This window comes from Bactrocera neohumeralis, chromosome 4 (assembly GCF_024586455.1).
Source record: "Bactrocera neohumeralis isolate Rockhampton chromosome 4, APGP_CSIRO_Bneo_wtdbg2-racon-allhic-juicebox.fasta_v2, whole genome shotgun sequence".
Taxonomy (NCBI): domain Eukaryota; kingdom Metazoa; phylum Arthropoda; class Insecta; order Diptera; family Tephritidae; genus Bactrocera; species Bactrocera neohumeralis.
The window spans coordinates 46,316,153-46,336,108 of NC_065921.1; the positions used below are offsets into that span (position 1 = coordinate 46,316,153).

At 41.1% G+C, this 19,956-nt stretch overlaps 1 protein-coding gene across 1 annotated transcript; it reads left to right on the plus strand.

Moving 5' to 3' along the window:
* Nucleotides 1-5,339: 5,339 nt before the first annotated feature.
* Nucleotides 5,340-10,326, plus strand: LOC126755721 (uncharacterized). Its single transcript, XM_050468466.1, has 2 exons — nt 5,340-5,789; nt 10,192-10,326. Exons 1-2 carry the CDS (start codon nt 5,340-5,342, stop codon nt 10,324-10,326), a joined length of 585 nt encoding a protein of 194 aa, XP_050324423.1.
* The last annotated feature ends 9,630 nt before the right edge of the window (nt 10,327-19,956 follow it).

A 19,956-nucleotide genomic window follows, 5' to 3' on the forward strand; every position in this document is an offset into this window, starting at 1 on the left:
TGTGAAAACGTCGACCAACAAAACAAATGCGGAAAATCTGAGAAAATTCAGAACGGTGAAGCTGGTAATATTTTTTGTGAACTGGGCACAAAAATCAAGGAGCTTGAAACTATGATGTCTGGTCAGAGGCATATTAATCAAGCTATGAGAGACCTTGTAAGCTGCTTAACAAGCCTGTACAATCCAGAGAAACCGTCGAAAAGAGTTATGGTAGGAAAAGCGTCGCAAGTACCCCCTATCCCCAGAGAAAAACATACGCCAAAGAGGGTACGAGAGTTATCAGGTTACTTACCACCAACCAAAAAACCTAAAAACGCGAACGATAAAGCGCAGGTGTCATATAGTGAGGTCATTAGGGTTGTACCGAAAGACAGTTCTGTCGATAAGCCCGCATCCGAGAAATGGGTGGACGTGGTAAAAAAGAGAAAGTCGGTTGAAATAAGAATTCGTACGAAACCAGACGCCATTATTATAACCACAAAGGACGGAGGATCATATGCGGACGTTCTCAAGAAAATTATGTGCGATAGTGGCCTTGAGGAACTGGGCACAAACGTAAGGCACATTAGGAAAACGCTCAAAGGAGACCTGCTACTAGAATTAAAACCCCAAGCAGACAAGAGAGCCGACTCGTTCGAGAGCGCGCTAGAGGGAGTGATTGGAGAAATGACTGCAATACAGCAAAAAACGCATAACGCCACTATAATGTGCAAGGACCTGGACGAGGTAACCACCCCCGAAGAAATTTGCGACGCGTTACAAAAGGAGTGTGGTTTTCAGAATATAGTTCCGGCAAACATCAAAAATATGCGGAAGATCAGAAGCTGCACTCAAATAGCAATTATATGCCTGCGGGTTCAAGACGCTAAGACTGCCCTTAAAATAGGCAAAGTAAAGATCGTCTGGTAGATCTGTTGTCTCCTGGAGTACTCTCCTATTCCCCGTTGTTACAGATGTTTCCATCCAGGCCACATGGCGCGTAAATGTAGCAGTATTATCGACAGGTCCTCTCTTTGCACACGTTGTGGAAGCCCGGGACATGTATCAAAAGTATGCACTAATACACCAAATTGCATGCTGTGCAAAGGGGATCACTCAGTTTTGAGCACGACTTGCCCTAAATACATGGAATTGCTAAAGACAACGAAAAAATTAGAATTTTGCAGCTGAACTTAAATCACTGCGCGAGCAATATTGCCAACGTTCGGAAAGTACTTGGATCACAGATATAAGTGGCAAAGCTGCAATATGGTCCTGCAACGGGCATTCATTCACATCTAGCTGCAGAGAAGCAAAAAATGGTTTCACATGGGCGCAAATAAGAGGAATACACTTCGTAAGCTGTTATGCCCGTCCCAGCGCATCCATTAGAGAATTTGAAGACTTTCTCCTTGAATTATCTTTAAAAAGAAGATGCAAATCACCGATAATAATGGCAGGTGACTTTAATGCATGGTCTACTGCTTGGGGTAGCAGATGTTCAAACCATCGTGGGCGTCTGGTTCTAGAATTTCTGAGCCAAACCAACCTCACAATTATTAATAGTGGCACCAAAAATACCTATCAAAAAGGAACTAAAGGCTCTATAACAGACCTGATGTTTGCAAATGACGCACTTAGCAGACACATTAAGTGGGAGGTGTCAGACATGCTTACATCAATTCTCTTAGGCCCAGGAACCCTCACGCATTAACACTACACTAAAAAGAAGCAGAAGCAAACAGATTTTGATACTGACGTTTTTGAGACAGCCTGGAGTGCAGCAATATCACCAAGCGAAAGCGGCGTCCACTTAGTAACCGCATTGCGAAAGGAACTGGTGGCAGCATGCGACGCTACAATGCGAAGAACGAAATGTCACAATAAGCGAAGACCTGTATACTGGTGGAATGAAGAAATTGCCACGCTGAGAAAGCTCCGTCATGCAGCTCGACGTCGCTTACAACGCAATCAAAGCGACGAAAACGAAAACCGTCTCAAAGAAGCTTTTAAAAGCCACAAAAAGCTTCTAAAGTCAGCTGTAATCCGTAGCAAAAGAAACTGTTCTGAAAAGATCTGTAAAATGCGCTTCGTTTATGAAGAAAGTCGTCGAGACATTATTTCCGACGCACGAACCGATTACTAACGCTGAGCAACGAAACGAAGATGCTGAATCACCCCCACTGGTTACAGAAGAAGAACTATTGGTCATAGCCAAAAAAATCAAAAACAACAAAGCGCCTGGTATCGACGGAATACCAAACAGAGCTCTAAAGGTAGCCATAATTTCGAAGCCCACTCTTTTTGCAAAAATGTACAACACATGCATAAAAGAAGGGATGTTTCCCGATCCCTGGAAAGTCCAGCGATTGGTTTTAATCCCAAAACCAAAAAAGCCACAAGATGAACCTTCTTCGTATCGACCTCTGTGTATGCTCGACACAATGGGCAAAGTGTACGAAAGTATAAAAAGAAACCGCTTGGGGATTGCAATCCAAGAAGCCGGCGGACTATCGGAAAGACAATACGGCTTCGGGAAACAGAGGTCTGCTATCGATGCAAAGCTGATCTACGACACCACCGAAGGCATCAAGAGCTACCCTATTACAAGTGGAGTACCACAAGGATCTGTTTTAGGCCCTCTCTTATGGAATCTAGTTTATGATGGGGTGCTAAGAATTCCACAGCCTAAAAACGTTAAGCTAATCGCATACACGGACGACCTTATAGTGGTAGCAGTAGGTAAACAACTAGATTACCTACAAAATAAATGTAATGAATGCATAAATGGTCTACGCCAATGGTTTTCTTCCAAGAGTTTGGAACTGACTGAGCACAAAACAGAGGTATTGCTCATAAGCACCAGGAAAATTTAGGAAAAAATAACTCTCACTATTGGAGAGTGCGTAATTACTTCACAACCACAGTTGAAGTATTTAGGGGTAATATTGGACTCCAAACTGAAATTCAAGCAGCACTTAGCAAACACAGCAAACAAAGCAAATAAGTTTTATGACGCTTTGTCAAGAATGATGGCAAATAGAGGCTGTGTGCGCTCCAGCCGCCGACCTCTAATCGCAAAAGCTATGAGCTCAGTTATACTACATGCAGCTCCAGTATGGATACGGGCACTAAACGTAAAAGCGTATGCCAAAACAATAAATGCAGTGCATAGACTCACAGCAATAAGGGTAACAAGTGCTTTCCGAACTATTTTTCAGCGAAGCATCTGAAGTATTAGATAGTATGCCGCACATAGACATCCAGGGTGACGAGCTCACAAGATTATATGAGCTATCAGCGCCAATTACAGCAACCCAAAAGAGAGAAGAGAGAAAGAAGAGCATAACTATATGGCAGCAACGGTGGCAAACCTCAACTAAAGGACGGTGGACCCACAGACTTATACCTGACATCCATACGTGGATAAGTAGACGACATGGGGACATGGATTTCCACCTGACCCAAATATTAAGCGGGCATGGGTGCTTCAGAGGTTACCTATACAAATTTCACAATGACGTCAGTCCGTATTGTTTGATGTGTGCGGAGTCCATAGAAGATTCTGAACACGTGTTTTTCCATTGTCCTCGGTTTCGAAACATAAGGAAAAAGTTAGAAACTGCACTAGGTGGTAGCCTAACGGTGGAAAATTTGACTGCATTTATGTGTCAGTCCTCTGACAAGTGGATAGCTGTTCGCGAAGCGGCAACTTCCATCATGACTACATTAAGACAGTTACAGAAGAGTAGGCGTTAGTCCGTCCGTGTTATAGAGGAGACGTAAAATGTCTTGTCACTCCCATGAAGTAATACCTTATCTGGTGGTTCCGTGGGAGTGTCTTGTGTTGGGAGTAGGTTAGGTTTAGCGGATTAAAGTTCCGCACTCCGGCTGTCGATGCCCCCCTACTATAAAAAAAAAAAAAAACAAAAAAAAGATGCCATATCATATTTTCTAAATATATGATTGTTAATATTTAAAAAAATCGAAAAAAAACTTTTTTTGTACTAAAAACTCACCTAACTTTTAAATGTACACAAAATGAAAGTACAATAAGTTAATGTTAAATTAAAGTAGATATTTATAATGATCTTTGTAAAAAATTTAAATTGTTTAGCTTCTTGGTTTTTGAATCAGTAATAACTGCAATCGAAACATATGCGAATGACGTTGTATCATTATGGCTTATTAAATAAAAATAAGTAGGGGAAGGTGGGGAATGTTGGATCCACGGGGAATCCCGGGCCAGCGCGATATTTTTTCCCTAGTATAGGTTGACAGCTGCAACCAACTGTCATCGGCTCGTCTCATACTAAGCTCAGTTTCTATATAGCACTCGAGCTGTTAACACGTGCTATAACCTCTCTGCGACAACAAAAAGAAATTCGACACTCCGAAAGTTTTTTTTCAACTCTGTGTACAGTTGATTTTTTTCACATTTTCCAATAAATTCATCCAGGTAAATATGTTTGTAATATAAGTTGAGCCTTTAGCCTTCGACACACAAAAGAAATTTTGCACGAATTTACATTGTGTTCATTATCCACCGCCATTTTGCAAATATGAGCGTTTGTGGAATCTCCACTTATTACATTTGACATGCTAACTTCATATATTTGACGTGTATAAGTGATTTTTCGTGCAGAATTTCAACAACACAATAGTTTTTCAACATTTCCTGATAGTTTCGTGCTCCGAAAAATTTTTTTTAGTCGTTATGCCGCGGTACTATCCCAAACAAGAGAAAATTGTTGATTTCGACAACATTTTGGAGGCGATCAAGTCGGTGAAAATACATCACAACAGCGTTCGACAATCTGCGACGGCACACAAAATTCCGAGGACCAACCTGATGCGTTATATTCTAGCATTTGATGGTGCGAGCATCGACGTTACTACTGCCAATGCCGATGTAATGAAGAATTTGCCGGCTGAAAGCACGATAATGGGCACAAAAACAGTGAGTTCTGCTGGTTTCTTTCTTTTTCTTTCATCGAATAATAAATATTTTTTTTTTATTTCAGATCTTCAACATCGAACAAGAGAAGGCGCTGATAAGCTACATTCTCCAGGCCAGCGACATCAACTATGGAATTAGTTTGATGGAGCTTCGTAAGCTCGCGTATGAATTTGCTCGGAAAGTTGGCGCGTCGTATCCGGATCCATGGAACGACAATCAACAGGCGAGTAAGGATTGGCAGTTGGCGTTCATGAAACGCCACAATTTGTCACTGCGAACACCAGAGCAAGTAAGCCAGAGCCGTGCGAAGCGATTCAACAAAGAGAATGTCGTTGCATTCTTTGCCAACCTTTCATCCGTTCTCGGTAAGACGCCGTTTGAACCTCACCGAATATGGAACATGGATGAAACCGGGTGCCCGACCGTGCCAACCAAACCTGTCAAAACCATCGCGCGCAAAGGACAAAAGCAGGTCGGCTCATCAACATCTGCCGAAAAAGGCACCAATGTGTCTTTGGCTTTGGCCGTCAGCGCTAGTGGCCAGTCTATACCGCCATTCTTCCTCTTTCCCCGAGTCAACATGAAAGAGATTTTTATGACTCATGCGAGTCATGGCGCTGTTGGTGTTGCGAACGGTTCTGGTTACTTGAACTCTGACGTATTACCTCAATTCATGCGTCATTTCATCAAGCACACCGGTGCTAATACCGATTCGCCAACCATGTTGCTGCTGGACAACTACGGTTCGCATTTATCGATCGAGGCGATAGATTTGGCGTTGGATCATGGCATCACGTTGCTGTCTTTTCCGCCGAAATACACGCACAAAATGCAGCCGCTAGATGTTGCGGTATTTGCACCATTTAAAGGCATGATGACCGTGAAGCATGATGCATGGAAAAAGTCCAACATTGGTGTCACTTTCGATCTGCATCATGTGCCGCTCCTTGTCGATCAGTGCCTCGATGTTATGTTAACGCCGAAAACCATCAAATCCGGCTTCCGAACAACTGGCATCTACCCGTTCAACCCGCAAATTTTCACTGAAGTTGACTTTGTCGCTTCGGAACTGAGCGGCGAAAATTTGTTCGGTGACGAAGAGAAAGACGCCGACAATCAACGTCGAGTTCTTGCCTCTGGTGATGCCATTGTGACTGCTGCGAATGAGGAGGTGTCAACGTCGGAGGCATCGACAAGTGCCCCAGCTTCAACAAGTGGTGCTGCATCATCGTCGTTGTCTCTTGTTTCGGCTCCACAGCTCCGTGATGCATTGAAATCGGTTGGCCCGTTGAAATTGGGCACACCTGCGCCGAAATCAAAACGTGGCCGCAAGACAATGGAGTCAACGATTTTGACATCGCCTGAGGTTGTCGCAGATCTGCGTGACAAGGCCGAAAAAAGCGGCAAAAATTGACGAAGGCAGCCGATGAACCAACAGCCAAGAAGCAAAAAGGCCGTGGCAAATCGAAGACGAAACGGAAGAGAAGCCCGTCTCCGACCGAAACCGACATCGAAGAGGACTTTGATTTTTGCACGATTTGCAAGAAAAAGATGCCGAAGCACGAGAATCGTCAAAACACGGCCCATTGCATCGTTTGTGATCGAGGGGTTCACTTGAAATGTGCCGGACCGAACCCGAACACTTACACCTGCATCCACTGCGAGTCGGAATAATTTTTTTCGTCAATTCCTATTTTTCTTATTATTTATGAATCTCTCTTTCATTTCCATTGATAAATAAACGTTTTTCATCGGTAACAATCATGTTTTAATCGATTTACAGACTGGCCCGACATTCCCCACCTTGTTTCAGGTTTTTTGCGCCAATGGCTATAACTTTTAAATTTTTGTAGAATTTTATCAAACCAATGTTGTCAAAAGGAAGGTTACGACTCGCACTACAAATCCATGCTTTGGAATTGTCAACAAAAAATAACTTTTATGTGACTTTTTAACTGAAATCAAAACGTGGCCCAACATTCCCTATTCCGAAAAAAGTCGTGTTAAACACAACACTTCCAATATTTTCCGCTACACTGTAAATTTCTTACCAAAAGACTTGGATATTTTCCCAAATTGAAATTAAAGAAACACCATTTAAGCATATACATATAAACACAATATTATATACATACTTATATATTTCTTCCCCAATAACATTTTGTAAGACAAGTAACTATCTGCACCCACCCGAAGAAGGGGGTGTCCAAAAAGGGTGCTGGTGTTTGAACCAGTATTGGGGACTGCGTTTTCTTGGGCTGACCAGGGGTCGTAGTATCGAGTTTTTAAGCCTACGGATCGATTCGGGTGGTCGGTGCTACTGATCCGGTCGGCACTGAAGGCGAGTCCACCGGCGCGTACAGACGATCCTGTGACTGTGGCGAATCGACACCGCCACACAGAAATATGTGTCCCCTCATCATGTTTGGACATGATGACAGAAATCAAAATCCAGGCGCGACGGACCCATAATGGGCGGCTTCCTGGTCAGCGTCTGCTCACCATGTTAGGTGCGGCTGATATTACAACTTGACCGGTACACAGCGCGGCGCACTGGGAGACCTTGGTTATCCTGATAGCGATGTCTTCCGCTGGTAGGGTGAAAAGGGTGATGTGAGCCTGCTCTGCCGAGGTGTCAGCTGCGTGGTGTATCAGTAAACAGCCACTTCGGTCCCTGGTCAGGGAGTGTGCATTGGGCGCAGGGGTAGTAGCCTGCGTTGCCCCGGTCGAGCGCCGGTCCGTCCGTGTTTTCCGGGACTAGTAAAGCGAAGGACAGGCCTCAGGGAACTGGGGTAGGAGCACGGTTTCTGGGGTACACCCGTTCCTGTCTATTTCGGCCGTCCCCTACACACGATGCGCCGTAAAAAACAAACGAATGAAGAATTTTTTAAACAAAGAAAACAAAAACAAAAGCAGCAGTGTACAAGACTGCTTGATGAGTTACGGCACTCAAAGCCCTGTCAGTAACATACCAGAAGCGGAACAATCCAGGAGAACGCCGAGTAGTTTTTGCGTCGAAGCTGATCCATTTAGACGCGCACCAAGACTGATGCGATCACCGAAACAGGGGCTCACCGTGGAAAGGCCTGAAAGAGCGAGAGCGGAACTAACGCAACCAGCAGGGGACATTATGGCTGAATTGGGAGATATGATCAAGAGGCTAACGGAAGCAATGAAACTGCCTCAGCGATCGATCAATAATTAGATCCGGGGTCTGCTAACTTCTGTCACAAAGCTCCATGAACGCGCCCAAAGCGAGTACAACAAAATTAAAGCAACCAGGCGAAATGTTCCTTTGAGGCACACAAGAGTGGATCTAACTCCAAAAGGGCCCCGTGAGGACGAGCAGTAGACGCGAAAGACCCCGCCAAAAAAGAAAGCCAGTCAAGAAGAAGTCCAAAAGAGGTCCACTGCGTGGAAGAGGAATGAAGGAAACATACCTACAAAAGAACGGAAGGCAGAGGAAAAGGGAAATGAATGGGCACAGGTGAAACCAAAAACAAGAATAAGAAGACGGTTTCTCCTTCACGTCCGAGGCCCGATGCAATTATCATTGCGCGCACTGGAAACATGTCGTACAGCGATATGCTTAGAGCCGTCAAAAAGGAAGATGCTCTGAAAGAGCTTGGAGAAAACGTCTCGAGGATCCGGAAGACTTCAAAGGCGAAATACTTCTAGAAATGAAGAAGGCCCAGATGAACACAGGAGCATACGAAAAGGAGATATGCAAGGTTCTGGGCGACCAGACGCAAATAAGAGCCCTAACCCACGAAGTATCATCGGAGATCCGAGACTTGGACGAAATAACCACTAAAGAAGACATAGCACTGGCAATACGAACACAAATTAAAGAGCTAAATTCCTTTGACGAAAATGCGATCAAAACCATGAGACAGGCGTACTCGGGCACGCAAACGGCAGTCATCAGCCTTCCCGCAGCGGACCCAAACCGGCTGCTTGACGCCCATAAGATCATGATTGGATGGGTGGTATGCAGAATAAGGGAAAAGCCGAACCTCAGAAAGTGTTTCAGGTATCTGGAATACGGCCATCTGGCGAGGGCATATACGAGCGAGGATGATCGAAGCAAATGTTGTGCTAAGTGTGGTGAAAAGGGGCATTTAGCAAAGGAGTGTGATAATAGCCCGTCGTGTGAAGCATGCAAAAGCAGTGGGAAAAAGGAAACAGGTCACCGGATAGGAAGTTGGAAGTGTCCTCTATATCAAGCGGCGTGCAAAAAGGTAAAATGAAAGTTGTCCAAATCAATCTAAATCATTGTGAAGCTGCTCAAGATCTACTGAAGCAAACAATCATCGAGGAAAAGGTAGAGGTGGCGATAGTGTGTGAGCAGTACAAAAACATAAACGCTGCCACATGGATCTCCGACAAGGAAAACAAAGCTGCCATATGGGCCTGTGGAGAGAACGCCTTCCAAGGTAAGCCGCTCCTGGGCAGATCTTACTATACGCGAGCGAAAATAGGTGGCATTTATTTTTACAGCTGCTATATTCCTGCGAGTGTGCTGCTGGGAGATTACGAAAGAATTCTAGATGAACTTGTCCGAGACGCCCTCACTACTACGCCAAACGTGATAGCAGGCGATTTTAACGCATGGGCAATTGAATGGGGTAATAGCTACACAAACAAGCGGGGTAATGCTCTACCCAAAGCGTTTTCTATGTTAGACGCAGTGCTGCTCAATACCGGCGGTAGAAATACTTTTGAAAAGAATGGACGCGGAACGGTAATAGATATTACTTTCGCCACAGCACGCTGGTTCGATCAGCAAATTGGAAAGTGTGCGACTTTTACACACATAGCGATCGCCTGGCCATCTGGCTGGAAATCCGCAAGCAATCACAAACCCGATCCAGCGTTAAAAAATTGCAGAAAAAAGGATGGAAGGTTGAAACGTTGGATGAAGAAATTTTTTAACTAATGTTGGATGGGGACTTAGATGATGAGATCAATGTTGACCGACAGGCTGGAAAACTAGTGAAGGACATAAGTAAAGCCTGTGATGCTGCTATGGGTAGAAAAAGGCACAACACAACCCAAAGGCCCGCATACTGGTGGAACGAGGAGATCAGCACACTAAGAAGCGAATGCCATAAAGCGAGACGCCTATGCCAAAGAAGCCAAAGTACGCCACACCATGCAAGACTGCGAGAAACTTTCAAAAAAAATGCAAGGAACTCAAGAAAGCTATCAAAAGAAGTAAGTCCTAAAGTTTTAAAGAACTATGTGAAAAGGTGGACGAGAATCCGTGGGGTGACGCGTATAAAATAGTGATGGAGAAAATCAGAGGGGGTAACAGTCAAGCACCAACATGTCCGACCCTCCTAGAAAAGGAGGTGAAAACGCTTTTCCCAACGCAAGAACCCTAATCGAGTAGAACAATACCAACCGTGATGGAATCTCCAATTGTCGACGAGAAGGAGGTAATGGATGTGGCGGAGAGATTTGGAAACTCAAAGGCACCAGGACTTGATGGCATCTCGAACAAGGTACTGAAAATTGCCATCAACCATAGCAAGAGGGTCTTCGCCGAACTCTACTCACGATGCCTAAAAGAAGGAGTTTTCCCAAAAATTTGGAAAAAACAGCGGCTGGTTCTTCTTCAGAAGCCAAACAAAGCAGCGGGAGAGCCTAGTACTGTTGTATGTTAAATCAATGTGTACTGATTTAGTCTCGTTTAATTTTACTCGCCATTTAGCTGTGCATTCATATATTTTGTTTAAATGTTCCTGTGATCTTGCAATTGATGCAGTTTGTGTTTTGCCGACAGACAGAACCGGAGTACGAGTATCATCTGCAAATGTTGCTGTAATACAATTGTCGTCATGTGGTAGATAGCACGTAAAGAGTAGGTAAAGGATGTGTCCTAACACACTACCCTGAGGAACACCAGCCTTTATTTACTTTAAATCAGAGTACATATCTCCATGTTTAATTCGAAAAAAAATGGTCCGAAAGGTATGATTTTAAAATATTGTAATATGTTTTTGGTAAAAATATTTTAATTTTGTTTAGAAGCCCACCATGACAAACTTTATCAAAGGTTTTCGACACGTCGAGGCAAACTTTTTTTTCTTCAAAGGCATTTTCGATGACTCGAGTTATTCTATGGACTTGATCAATAGTGGAGTGATTTTTTCTAAAGCCAAACTGATGCGCCGGCATCAGCTTCCTCTTTTCAATTTTGTTGTTAATATGCACAGCAAGAAGTTTTTCCAAAAGTTTTGAGAGTAGAGGCAGGAGGGATATGGGCCGATACGTAGTAATTTCTTGCGCTGGCTTACCAGGTTTATTGAACATAATCAACTCTGCAGTTTTCCAATAAATAGATACGTATTGAAGATTTAAAGTGACATTCATTAAAGCAGTAATTTTACATATAACGTTGTGAGGAAACTGTTTTAATATTTCACTGGTAATAAGATCAAACCCAGGCGATTTTTAAGATTTCAGTTTTTTAATTTCTGCACATACCTCATCATTAGTTATTAGAGGAATTTCGGTATAATTCTCGTAAGTATGAGGTTCCATTTCTGCTGCATTGGATGTGTCATATGGTTTGAAGACACCTTCAAGGTATGCCGAAAAAACATTTGCTTTCTCTATATCGCTCTTGGCCCAAATATGGTATGCTTTTCTGATTGGATGATGCTGAGTTACGGGTCGAGAAAAATTTATTATACACTTCCAAAGTGAATAATCGTTCCAATGGTAGGTTTTTAAATGCCTTTATCTTATTGGTAAGTTTTTTACATAATTTGTTAAGACAACTTTTGTCAGATGGAGATCTTGTTTGTTGCCACTTTCGGCGTAATCGGCGTTTTTCTGCTACCATTTCTTTAATTTCTTTGGTATACTCATGACCTGCTGTGACGTTTCTTTTAATTGGTGTACCACTCATGCGTATTGAATTGTATTTGTCAAATTCATGATTTCGTTATCTAGCTCGGAATTACAATTTATGCTTACGTGACTATCAACATTGAATAGCATTTGCTTAAAGTATTCCCAGTCAGTATATTTTTTGTTAGCGAAAGTGGAGGTTCCTTAACAACAACACTTTCGTGAAGTGTTAAATATATTGGTGAATGGTCAGAGATCATAACCAAACCGCTTAAATCGGTTTTTATGGCTACTGATCAGTTCTAGATAGCTATGGCATTTTATTTGATGTCTTGGAGGACTGTAAACTGTTGTAAGGGACAAGTTGTTGTCACTATCTATCTTTACCGTTATTGCTTGAAATTCATCTGTAGATATGCGGTTTTCTTCATGGTGTTTTATGTTCTTCTTCTTCTTAATTGGCGTAGACACTTGGTCCTTCCAACGGAGTGGAGGTCTTCCTCTTCCTCTGCGGGTACTGCGTCGAATACTTTCAGATCTGGATTGTTTTCGTCCATCCGGACAACAAGACCTAGCCAGCGTAGTCGCTGTCTTTTAATTCGCTGAACTATGTCAATGTCGTCGTATATCTCACACAGCTCATCGACCCATCGAATGCAATACTCGCCGTGGAAAATGCGCAAAGGACCATAAATCTTCCGCAGAACTTTTCTCTCGAAAACTCTCAACATCGACTCATCAGTTGATGTCATCATCCAAGCCTATGCAGCATATAGCAGGACGGGAATTATGAGTGACTTATAGAGATTGATTTTTGTTTGTCGAGAGAGGACTTTGCTTCTCAATTGTCTACTCAGTCCGAAGTAACACCTGTTGGCAAGAGTTATTCTGCGTTGGATTTCTAGGCTGACATTGTCGGTGGTGTTTACGCTGGTTCCAAGATAGACGAAATTATCTACAACTTCAAAGTTATGACTGTCAACAGTGACGTGAGTGCCAAGTCGCGAGCGCGACGACTGTTTGTTTGATGACAGGAGATATTTCGTTTTGTCCTCGTTCACTGCCAGACCCATTTCTTTTGCTTCCTTGTCCAGCCTGGAGAAAGCAGAACTAACGGCGCGGGTGTTGAGGCCGATGATATCAATATCATCGGCATACGTCTGTAGCTGTACACTCTTATAGAAGATGGTACCTTCTCTATTTAGTTCTGCCGCTCGAACTATTTTCTCCAGGAGCAGGTTGAAGAAGTCGCACGATAGGGAGTCGCATTGTCTGAAACCTCGTTTGGTATCGAACGGCTCGGAGAGGTCCTTCCCGATCCTGACGGAGCTTTTGGTGTTAGTCAACGTCAGTTTACACAGCCGTATGAGCATAAAGGCAGCTCCTTTTCGTGTTTCGGTGTTTTATGTTACTTTTTATTGTAAAGCAGCTGCTCTGCGTGCACAATTGTTCTGATGTATAGTATTGTATAGTAAGGCCGTTTGCGTTCCATAGCATAATTTTTAAGAATTTTGTCATATTTATTTATTTTTTTGTACTGCTTTTTCGAGCTTCTGAAGCCTCTTCTCAAGTGCAATGGTAAACTCATTTTGTTTTGTAAGCTTTTCTAAGGTTTGTTGAAGAATGCTAGCATCATTTGAACAAGTGTTCTCTTTTACAACTTGCGAATAAGTTTGCTCATTTGCTGTTGAAACTTTATTTTCAGCCATTGGTTGGCGTATTACGTTTTTTGGGTGGCTCTTGGTATATTTTGCAAACGAGCTTTTAGGACGTGGGTTTTTTTTCTTTGTACCAGCTCTTTGGTCACGAATCTTTTGCAGTTCTTTCGCAACTACACACTCTGTAGTTAGCAGGATGATCCTCACCACAGTTACAACATTTTGGTTGATTGTGATTAGGTTTTTGACACTCTATGGTCTTATGCTTTCCCGCACACTTCACACATCTTGCTTGCTTACCAGTTGTGTTACGTCCATATGATTGACACAATTTGTATTCTGGTATGAACTTTGACTGATTTACAACAACTGAATGCAATATGGTTTTTATTGCATACATATATATGTATATGTTATTTATATTTTCTGTTGCATCGAAAGTAAGAAGAAAGATATCTAACGGCTCTTTTGTTTTCCACTTCAGTTTGTTGACTCGCTTTGAATCCCTTCTTATGAAGTTCTGATATTATAGCCTCTGGCTCGTTTGAGTGATGTTAATTTTTAACCATTACCGTAATTGGTCGAGATTGCTTATTTTCATAAGAAAACCATAGTAAATTCTTTGTAGACAGAGTTTTGGTTAACTTTATATAATCATCAGAGTCTGCTGTATTGATTTAGATGTATTATTATTTAGAAGCTTAATAGTAAATGCTTTTTTTGCCTTTGCTTAATTTTTATACTCTCGCAACAATGTTGCTAACGAGAGTATTATAGTTTTGTTGTAGGGTTATATATATATACCAAAGTGATCAGGGCGACGAGTAGAGTCGAAATCCGGATGTCTGTCTGTCCGTCCGTCTGTCCGTCCGTCCGTGCAAGCTGTAACTTGACTAAAAATTGAGATATCATGATGAAACTTGGTACACGTATTCCTTGGCTCCACAAGAAGGTTAAGTTCGAAGATGGGCAAAATCGGCCCACTGCCACGCCCACAAAATGGCGGAAACCGAAAACCTATAAAGTGTCATAACTAAGCCATAAATAAAGATATTAAAGTGAAATTTGGCACAAAGGATCGCATTAGGGAGGGGCATATTCGGCCGAAATTTTTTTGGAAAAGTGGGCGTGGCCCCGCCCCCTACTAAGTTTTTTGTACATATCTCGGAAACTACTATAGCTATGTCAACCAAGGTCTACAGAGTCGTTTAATTCAGGCATTTCCATGTACAGTTCAAAAATGGAAGAAATCGGATAATAACCACGCCCACCTCCCATACAAAGGTTATGTTCAAAATCACTAAAAGTGCGATAACCGACTAACAAAAAACGTCAGAAACACTAAATTTTACGGAAGAAGTGGCAGAAGGAAGCTGCACCCAGGCTTTTTTTAAAAATTGAAAATGGGCGTGGCGCCGCCCACTTATGGACCAAGAACCATATCTCAGGAACTACTAGACCGATTTCAATGAAATTCGGTATATAATATTTTCTTAACACCCTGATGACATGTACGAAATATGGGTGAAATCGGTTCGCAACCACGCCTTCTTCCAATATAAAGCTATTTTGAATTCCATCTGATGCCTTCTCTGTATAATACGAGTATAAACATTAGGAACCAATGATGATAGCGGAATAAAACTTTACAAAAATACGGTATTTGAAAAATATGTAAATGACGTATTATGAAATCTCGATTATCACCTTACCATGCGAGAGTATAAAATGTTCGGTGACACCCGAACTTAGCCCTTCCTTACTTGTTTTATATATTTTTTGGTATTCACAGTCACCCGATATTATTATTGGAGTAGGTCGTGAGATTTTCGTTTCTGTTTGATTTATTTTATTTGATTTATTTGATGTAGCTGGAACCACAAGCTGAGGAGATAGTTCAGCCAGAGAACTTAAAGCATAGAGAAGGTGCAGGTTCGATATCGAACATTTGTTAGATTTATAGTAAGGAATTCACCTCACAACCACAGAATTCACGCTGTGAAATGTTAACATTTTTAACAGTTCTCCACATACTCAAACAGAGAATATGAAGAGATATAAATATATTTACATACATATGTATTTTCGGCATATGATGACGTGGCATGTATGCCCTAGCGGATATTTTCATGCTTCAATTTTTACTTTTAACTAGCGAATCAAAATGTATGCTTTTGCGTTTTGCCGTCCGCATTTCCATATTGGCATGTAAGAATAATTATTAGTATAATTTTGTGTGAATGCATGCATAGCAATATTTACAGTCAATTTGGACTTGCATATTTAAACATTTTATTTGATTTTTACATAATATACTCTAATATATTAATAAATATTTTTGTATTATGTTTCTTACTAATAGAAATTGAATTTATCACAATAATATATAAATACATCGTCTATCATATTAATCTTATTATCCGCTCATATGAATGTAGTATGTATACGCACGTGCACGTTCAGAAATTCAAATCATGATTTTATCACTTAGCAATACCTATATTACATGTGCGAGCATTGATCTGCATGGTCATACATTCATATATATGTACTTATATGTACATATGTACATATTTTTGTATACATACATTGCCGAACAAATAATGCACAAGCATACAAACATATGTACATATGCGTACACATGTGAATATGTCACCAATAAAAAATTGAAACATTGTTCTACAAAAAACAACAATTGTCTCAAATAGCATAAGGGTGGCAAGTCAATTAGGCAGCCGAATTGATGAAGCCCAAATGTAATGAATTTTACAACAAAAACGATCTCATTCATAAACGCAGGTGCATATTCTTCAAGCGACCTCACTTCATTCATAAAAACAGACGCCGTAACATCTCCCCGAGCATGCCTTTGCAAACAAGCGTCTTTTCGCGACGATGGCAAAAGCTAAAAATCATAAATTGATATCTGTTACAGCGGCAAGGGAAGCGGTGACAATCGGCGGCCATTCGTTTATTTTTTTCGGTACAGCTTGGATTTTCTATTATCACACAATGTTGTGGCGTTTTGCCGCGTCAGTGCTTCGACAGATTGACTCTTTGACAAAACGTCAGTTTCGGCCATTGGTTGACCGTGACAACGGAGATGTGAAAGATGCGTGTGACACTTCTTATTATGAACGTATGTATGTACATACATATAGATATATGTGGCTCGCATTTGCTTTCGCAAACATACAGACAAATGTGCCAAAGAAATAATATGCATACATACATATGTATTTATAATATGTATATAGTATGCCATAGAAATTCTATTGGTACAAATGTAGATATGATAAGGGAATAATGGGAATATGCATATGTGAAGGTATCAAATTTTTGAGGAATATAAAAGAACTAGAGGACCCGTCCACGCTTCACTGTGGCTGATACATAGATAATACTACTACTACCATCTATATGATTTTTATTAGTTGGATTATAACTATTAGTTAATGAGATATAGCATTTTCATGAAGCAACTTGCGTTAGTTTTTAAAAAAATGGATTATAAGGCATTTCGAGTGTTAATAAAGCATTGCTTTTTAGGGGAAAATACTGTTGAATTTGGGCTCAGGGAAATCCACCGATGAAAAGGTATTTGCTAAGCTTAAAGAGGCGGAAGCTCTATGCAAAGTGGGTGCCTCGCAAGTTCATAATCCAACAAAAAACACGAACAACTGATTCTGAGAAGTATTTGAGTGCTCTTTAATAGTAATAAAACCGAATTTTTGCGTCGGTGTGTGACAAAAGAAACATAACTCTATCATTTCCCACTGAAGTCCAATCGACTGTCATTCTAGTGGACTGCACATGATGAACCGGTTCTCAGGCGTAGAAAGACGCAAAAGTCGACTGAAAAGGTTATAACATCAGTCTTTTGGGATGCACGTGATATAATACATACTCAACCACTTATTACTGAGGCAGTTATTATCTATTTTACTGCGTATTTGGTTGTAGTTCCAAATACTACTTAGCAATAGTATTATTTTTGAGAAAAATCTGTTTATAATTGTACGCATATATTCAAATGATCTCTACAAACATGAGTTTAGAACAAATGCTTATTATTTGAAATATAATTTTTGTATTTATGAGTTGTAATAAATTTTGACATAAAGAGACATATGTAGGATGTCCTTACCCTGGTTCTAAGCTACTTCTCCAACAATTTTCAACCAAATCGGTTTAGCCGTTATTGAGTTATAAATGGTGCAACTAACACAACATTCTTTTTTATATATAAGTAGATATAGCTACACATATGTAGATGTGTTGAATCACCCAGTTTATTACTTAAGAACGAACAACTTTATCCACATTATGAAAACTTGTCTACAGATGTCGCCTTTTACTTTTGCAACGTTTTGTTTATTGCACGTTTACGCCAATTTAAGATTTGATTATTGGATATGTGGTGCTCGAGTCCACACTTCTGTGTTTTTCCTCTTTATTATCTTAATTTCCAAGAAAAACGCTTAACGAAATATTTGGCTTCTTTTCTGTTTCTTTATTTCATCAGAATGCTTAAAATAGTTCTGTTCGATTTTCTTACATCAAAAAATGTTGCCAGAAGGCTCGTATATTTAAATTAGGTTGCCACAGCTACTCCCTTCCCAGTGATTAAATCACGATTTAGAATTGTCTGCAAATGTTACATTTCTTTTTTTATAGGTTCGCAGCGGTGTATTTGGTAACTCGTCACTTCTGGGAAAGAATGCTGGTTTTAATCTTTCCACAGATATGTTGTGTATTGCGTTTTTAATTTTAATTGCATAGAGTCTGTCTGAAATGCGTTCCACAACTTCGAATGGACCCGTGTAAGGAGGCTCTAGTGGTTTTCTCACATGATCCGAGCGGATGAACACATGACTACAATCTTGTAGATTTTTATTGATGAAAAATCGTGTTGAATTGTGGTGTACCGGTGAACTTGGTTTTAGCTGCTGTATGTACTCACGAAACTTGGATATGAACTCCTGTGGATTATACGATCCATCCCCGTTATCAAAAAATTCGCCGGGTAAACGAAGATTAGTGCCATACAGCATTTCTGCTGGGGATGCTCCAATGTCTTATTTATGGGAACAGCGCAGTCCTAACATCACTGTTGGAAGGAGAAGTGGCCATGGAGTTTGTCGATTGCACATGAGTGAAGCTTTTAGCGTACGATGCCATCTCTCAATCATGCCGTTGGACGCCGGATGGTAAGCTGATGTACGTATCTTGTGTGCGCCAACCATTTTTGTCAATGCTTGGAATATTGCGGACTCAAACTGGGAGCCCTGATCTGTTGTTATGGTCTTCGGGGAACCGAAACGTGAGATCCATGCTGAATAAAAGCTTGTCGTTATCGTGTTGGCCGAAATATCTTTTAACGGAACTAGTTCGGGCCAACGTGTGAATCTGTCAATCATGGTTAAACAATATCTGTATCCCTCATGCTCTGGAAGAATGATAATATCAAGGTGGACATGGTCGAAACGTTGATCAGTTTGTTTGAACGGCTTAGGCGCTAGATGATTGTGCTTTTGTATTTTTGATCGTTGGCAACTGATACAAGAGCGAACCATTTCTATTACGTCCTTGTTCATTGACATCCAAATGTATTTGCTTCTAATTTGTTTTAAAGTTGATCTTGTACCAGGGTGTGAGAAATTGTGAATGTGTTGAAATATTTTGTTACGAAGCTTAACTGGAACGTACGGCCGAACCATTGCATTTGATGTATCGCAGTATATTGTATTGCCAGATGGAAGTTTTAGCTTCTGTAAATTTAAACTAGTGTTATTGTTTATGACAATTTGTTGTAACTCTGAATCTCTCTGCTGTTCTTCTTCTATTTCATCCATTGTGACTACTATGGGCATATCAATTTGGCATACTCTGGAGAGTGCGTCTGCTACCTCATTATTTTTACCAGACAGAAAAACGATTTGCGTTGAAAATTGTGCAATATAATTTAAATGCCTTACCTGCCGTGGTGACGCTTTGTCTGCTTTTTGACGGAATGCATACGTTAAAGGCTTATGATCGGTGCGAATGACGAATTTGCGACCATCAAGTATTGGACGAAAATGTTTAATGGCTAAGTATATTGCCAAAAGCTCACGGTCATACGCAGAGTAATTCTTTTGCGCATTTTTTAGTTTGGTTGAGAAGAATGCGATTGGCTTCCATTCCCCATTCACTTGTTGTTCCAGGTGTGCTCCAGCTGCAGTCTCCGACGCATCTGTTGTTAATGCAAACGGCGCATTTGGTACCGGAAAATTTAACAATGTTTGTGTAGCCAAACTGGCTCTGCAGTCGCTGAATGCTTTTTCAAGCTCTGCATCCCAATCGATTTTTCGTTTGTCATTTTTTTTTGAGTCTTTGAAAAGGTTGTGTAGCGGTGCTTGAATTTGTGCGGCGTTAGGAATATGTTTCCTGTAGAAATTTACCATTCCTAGAAACCGGCGGAGTTCAACAATTGTATTCGGCTTTGGATATTGACAG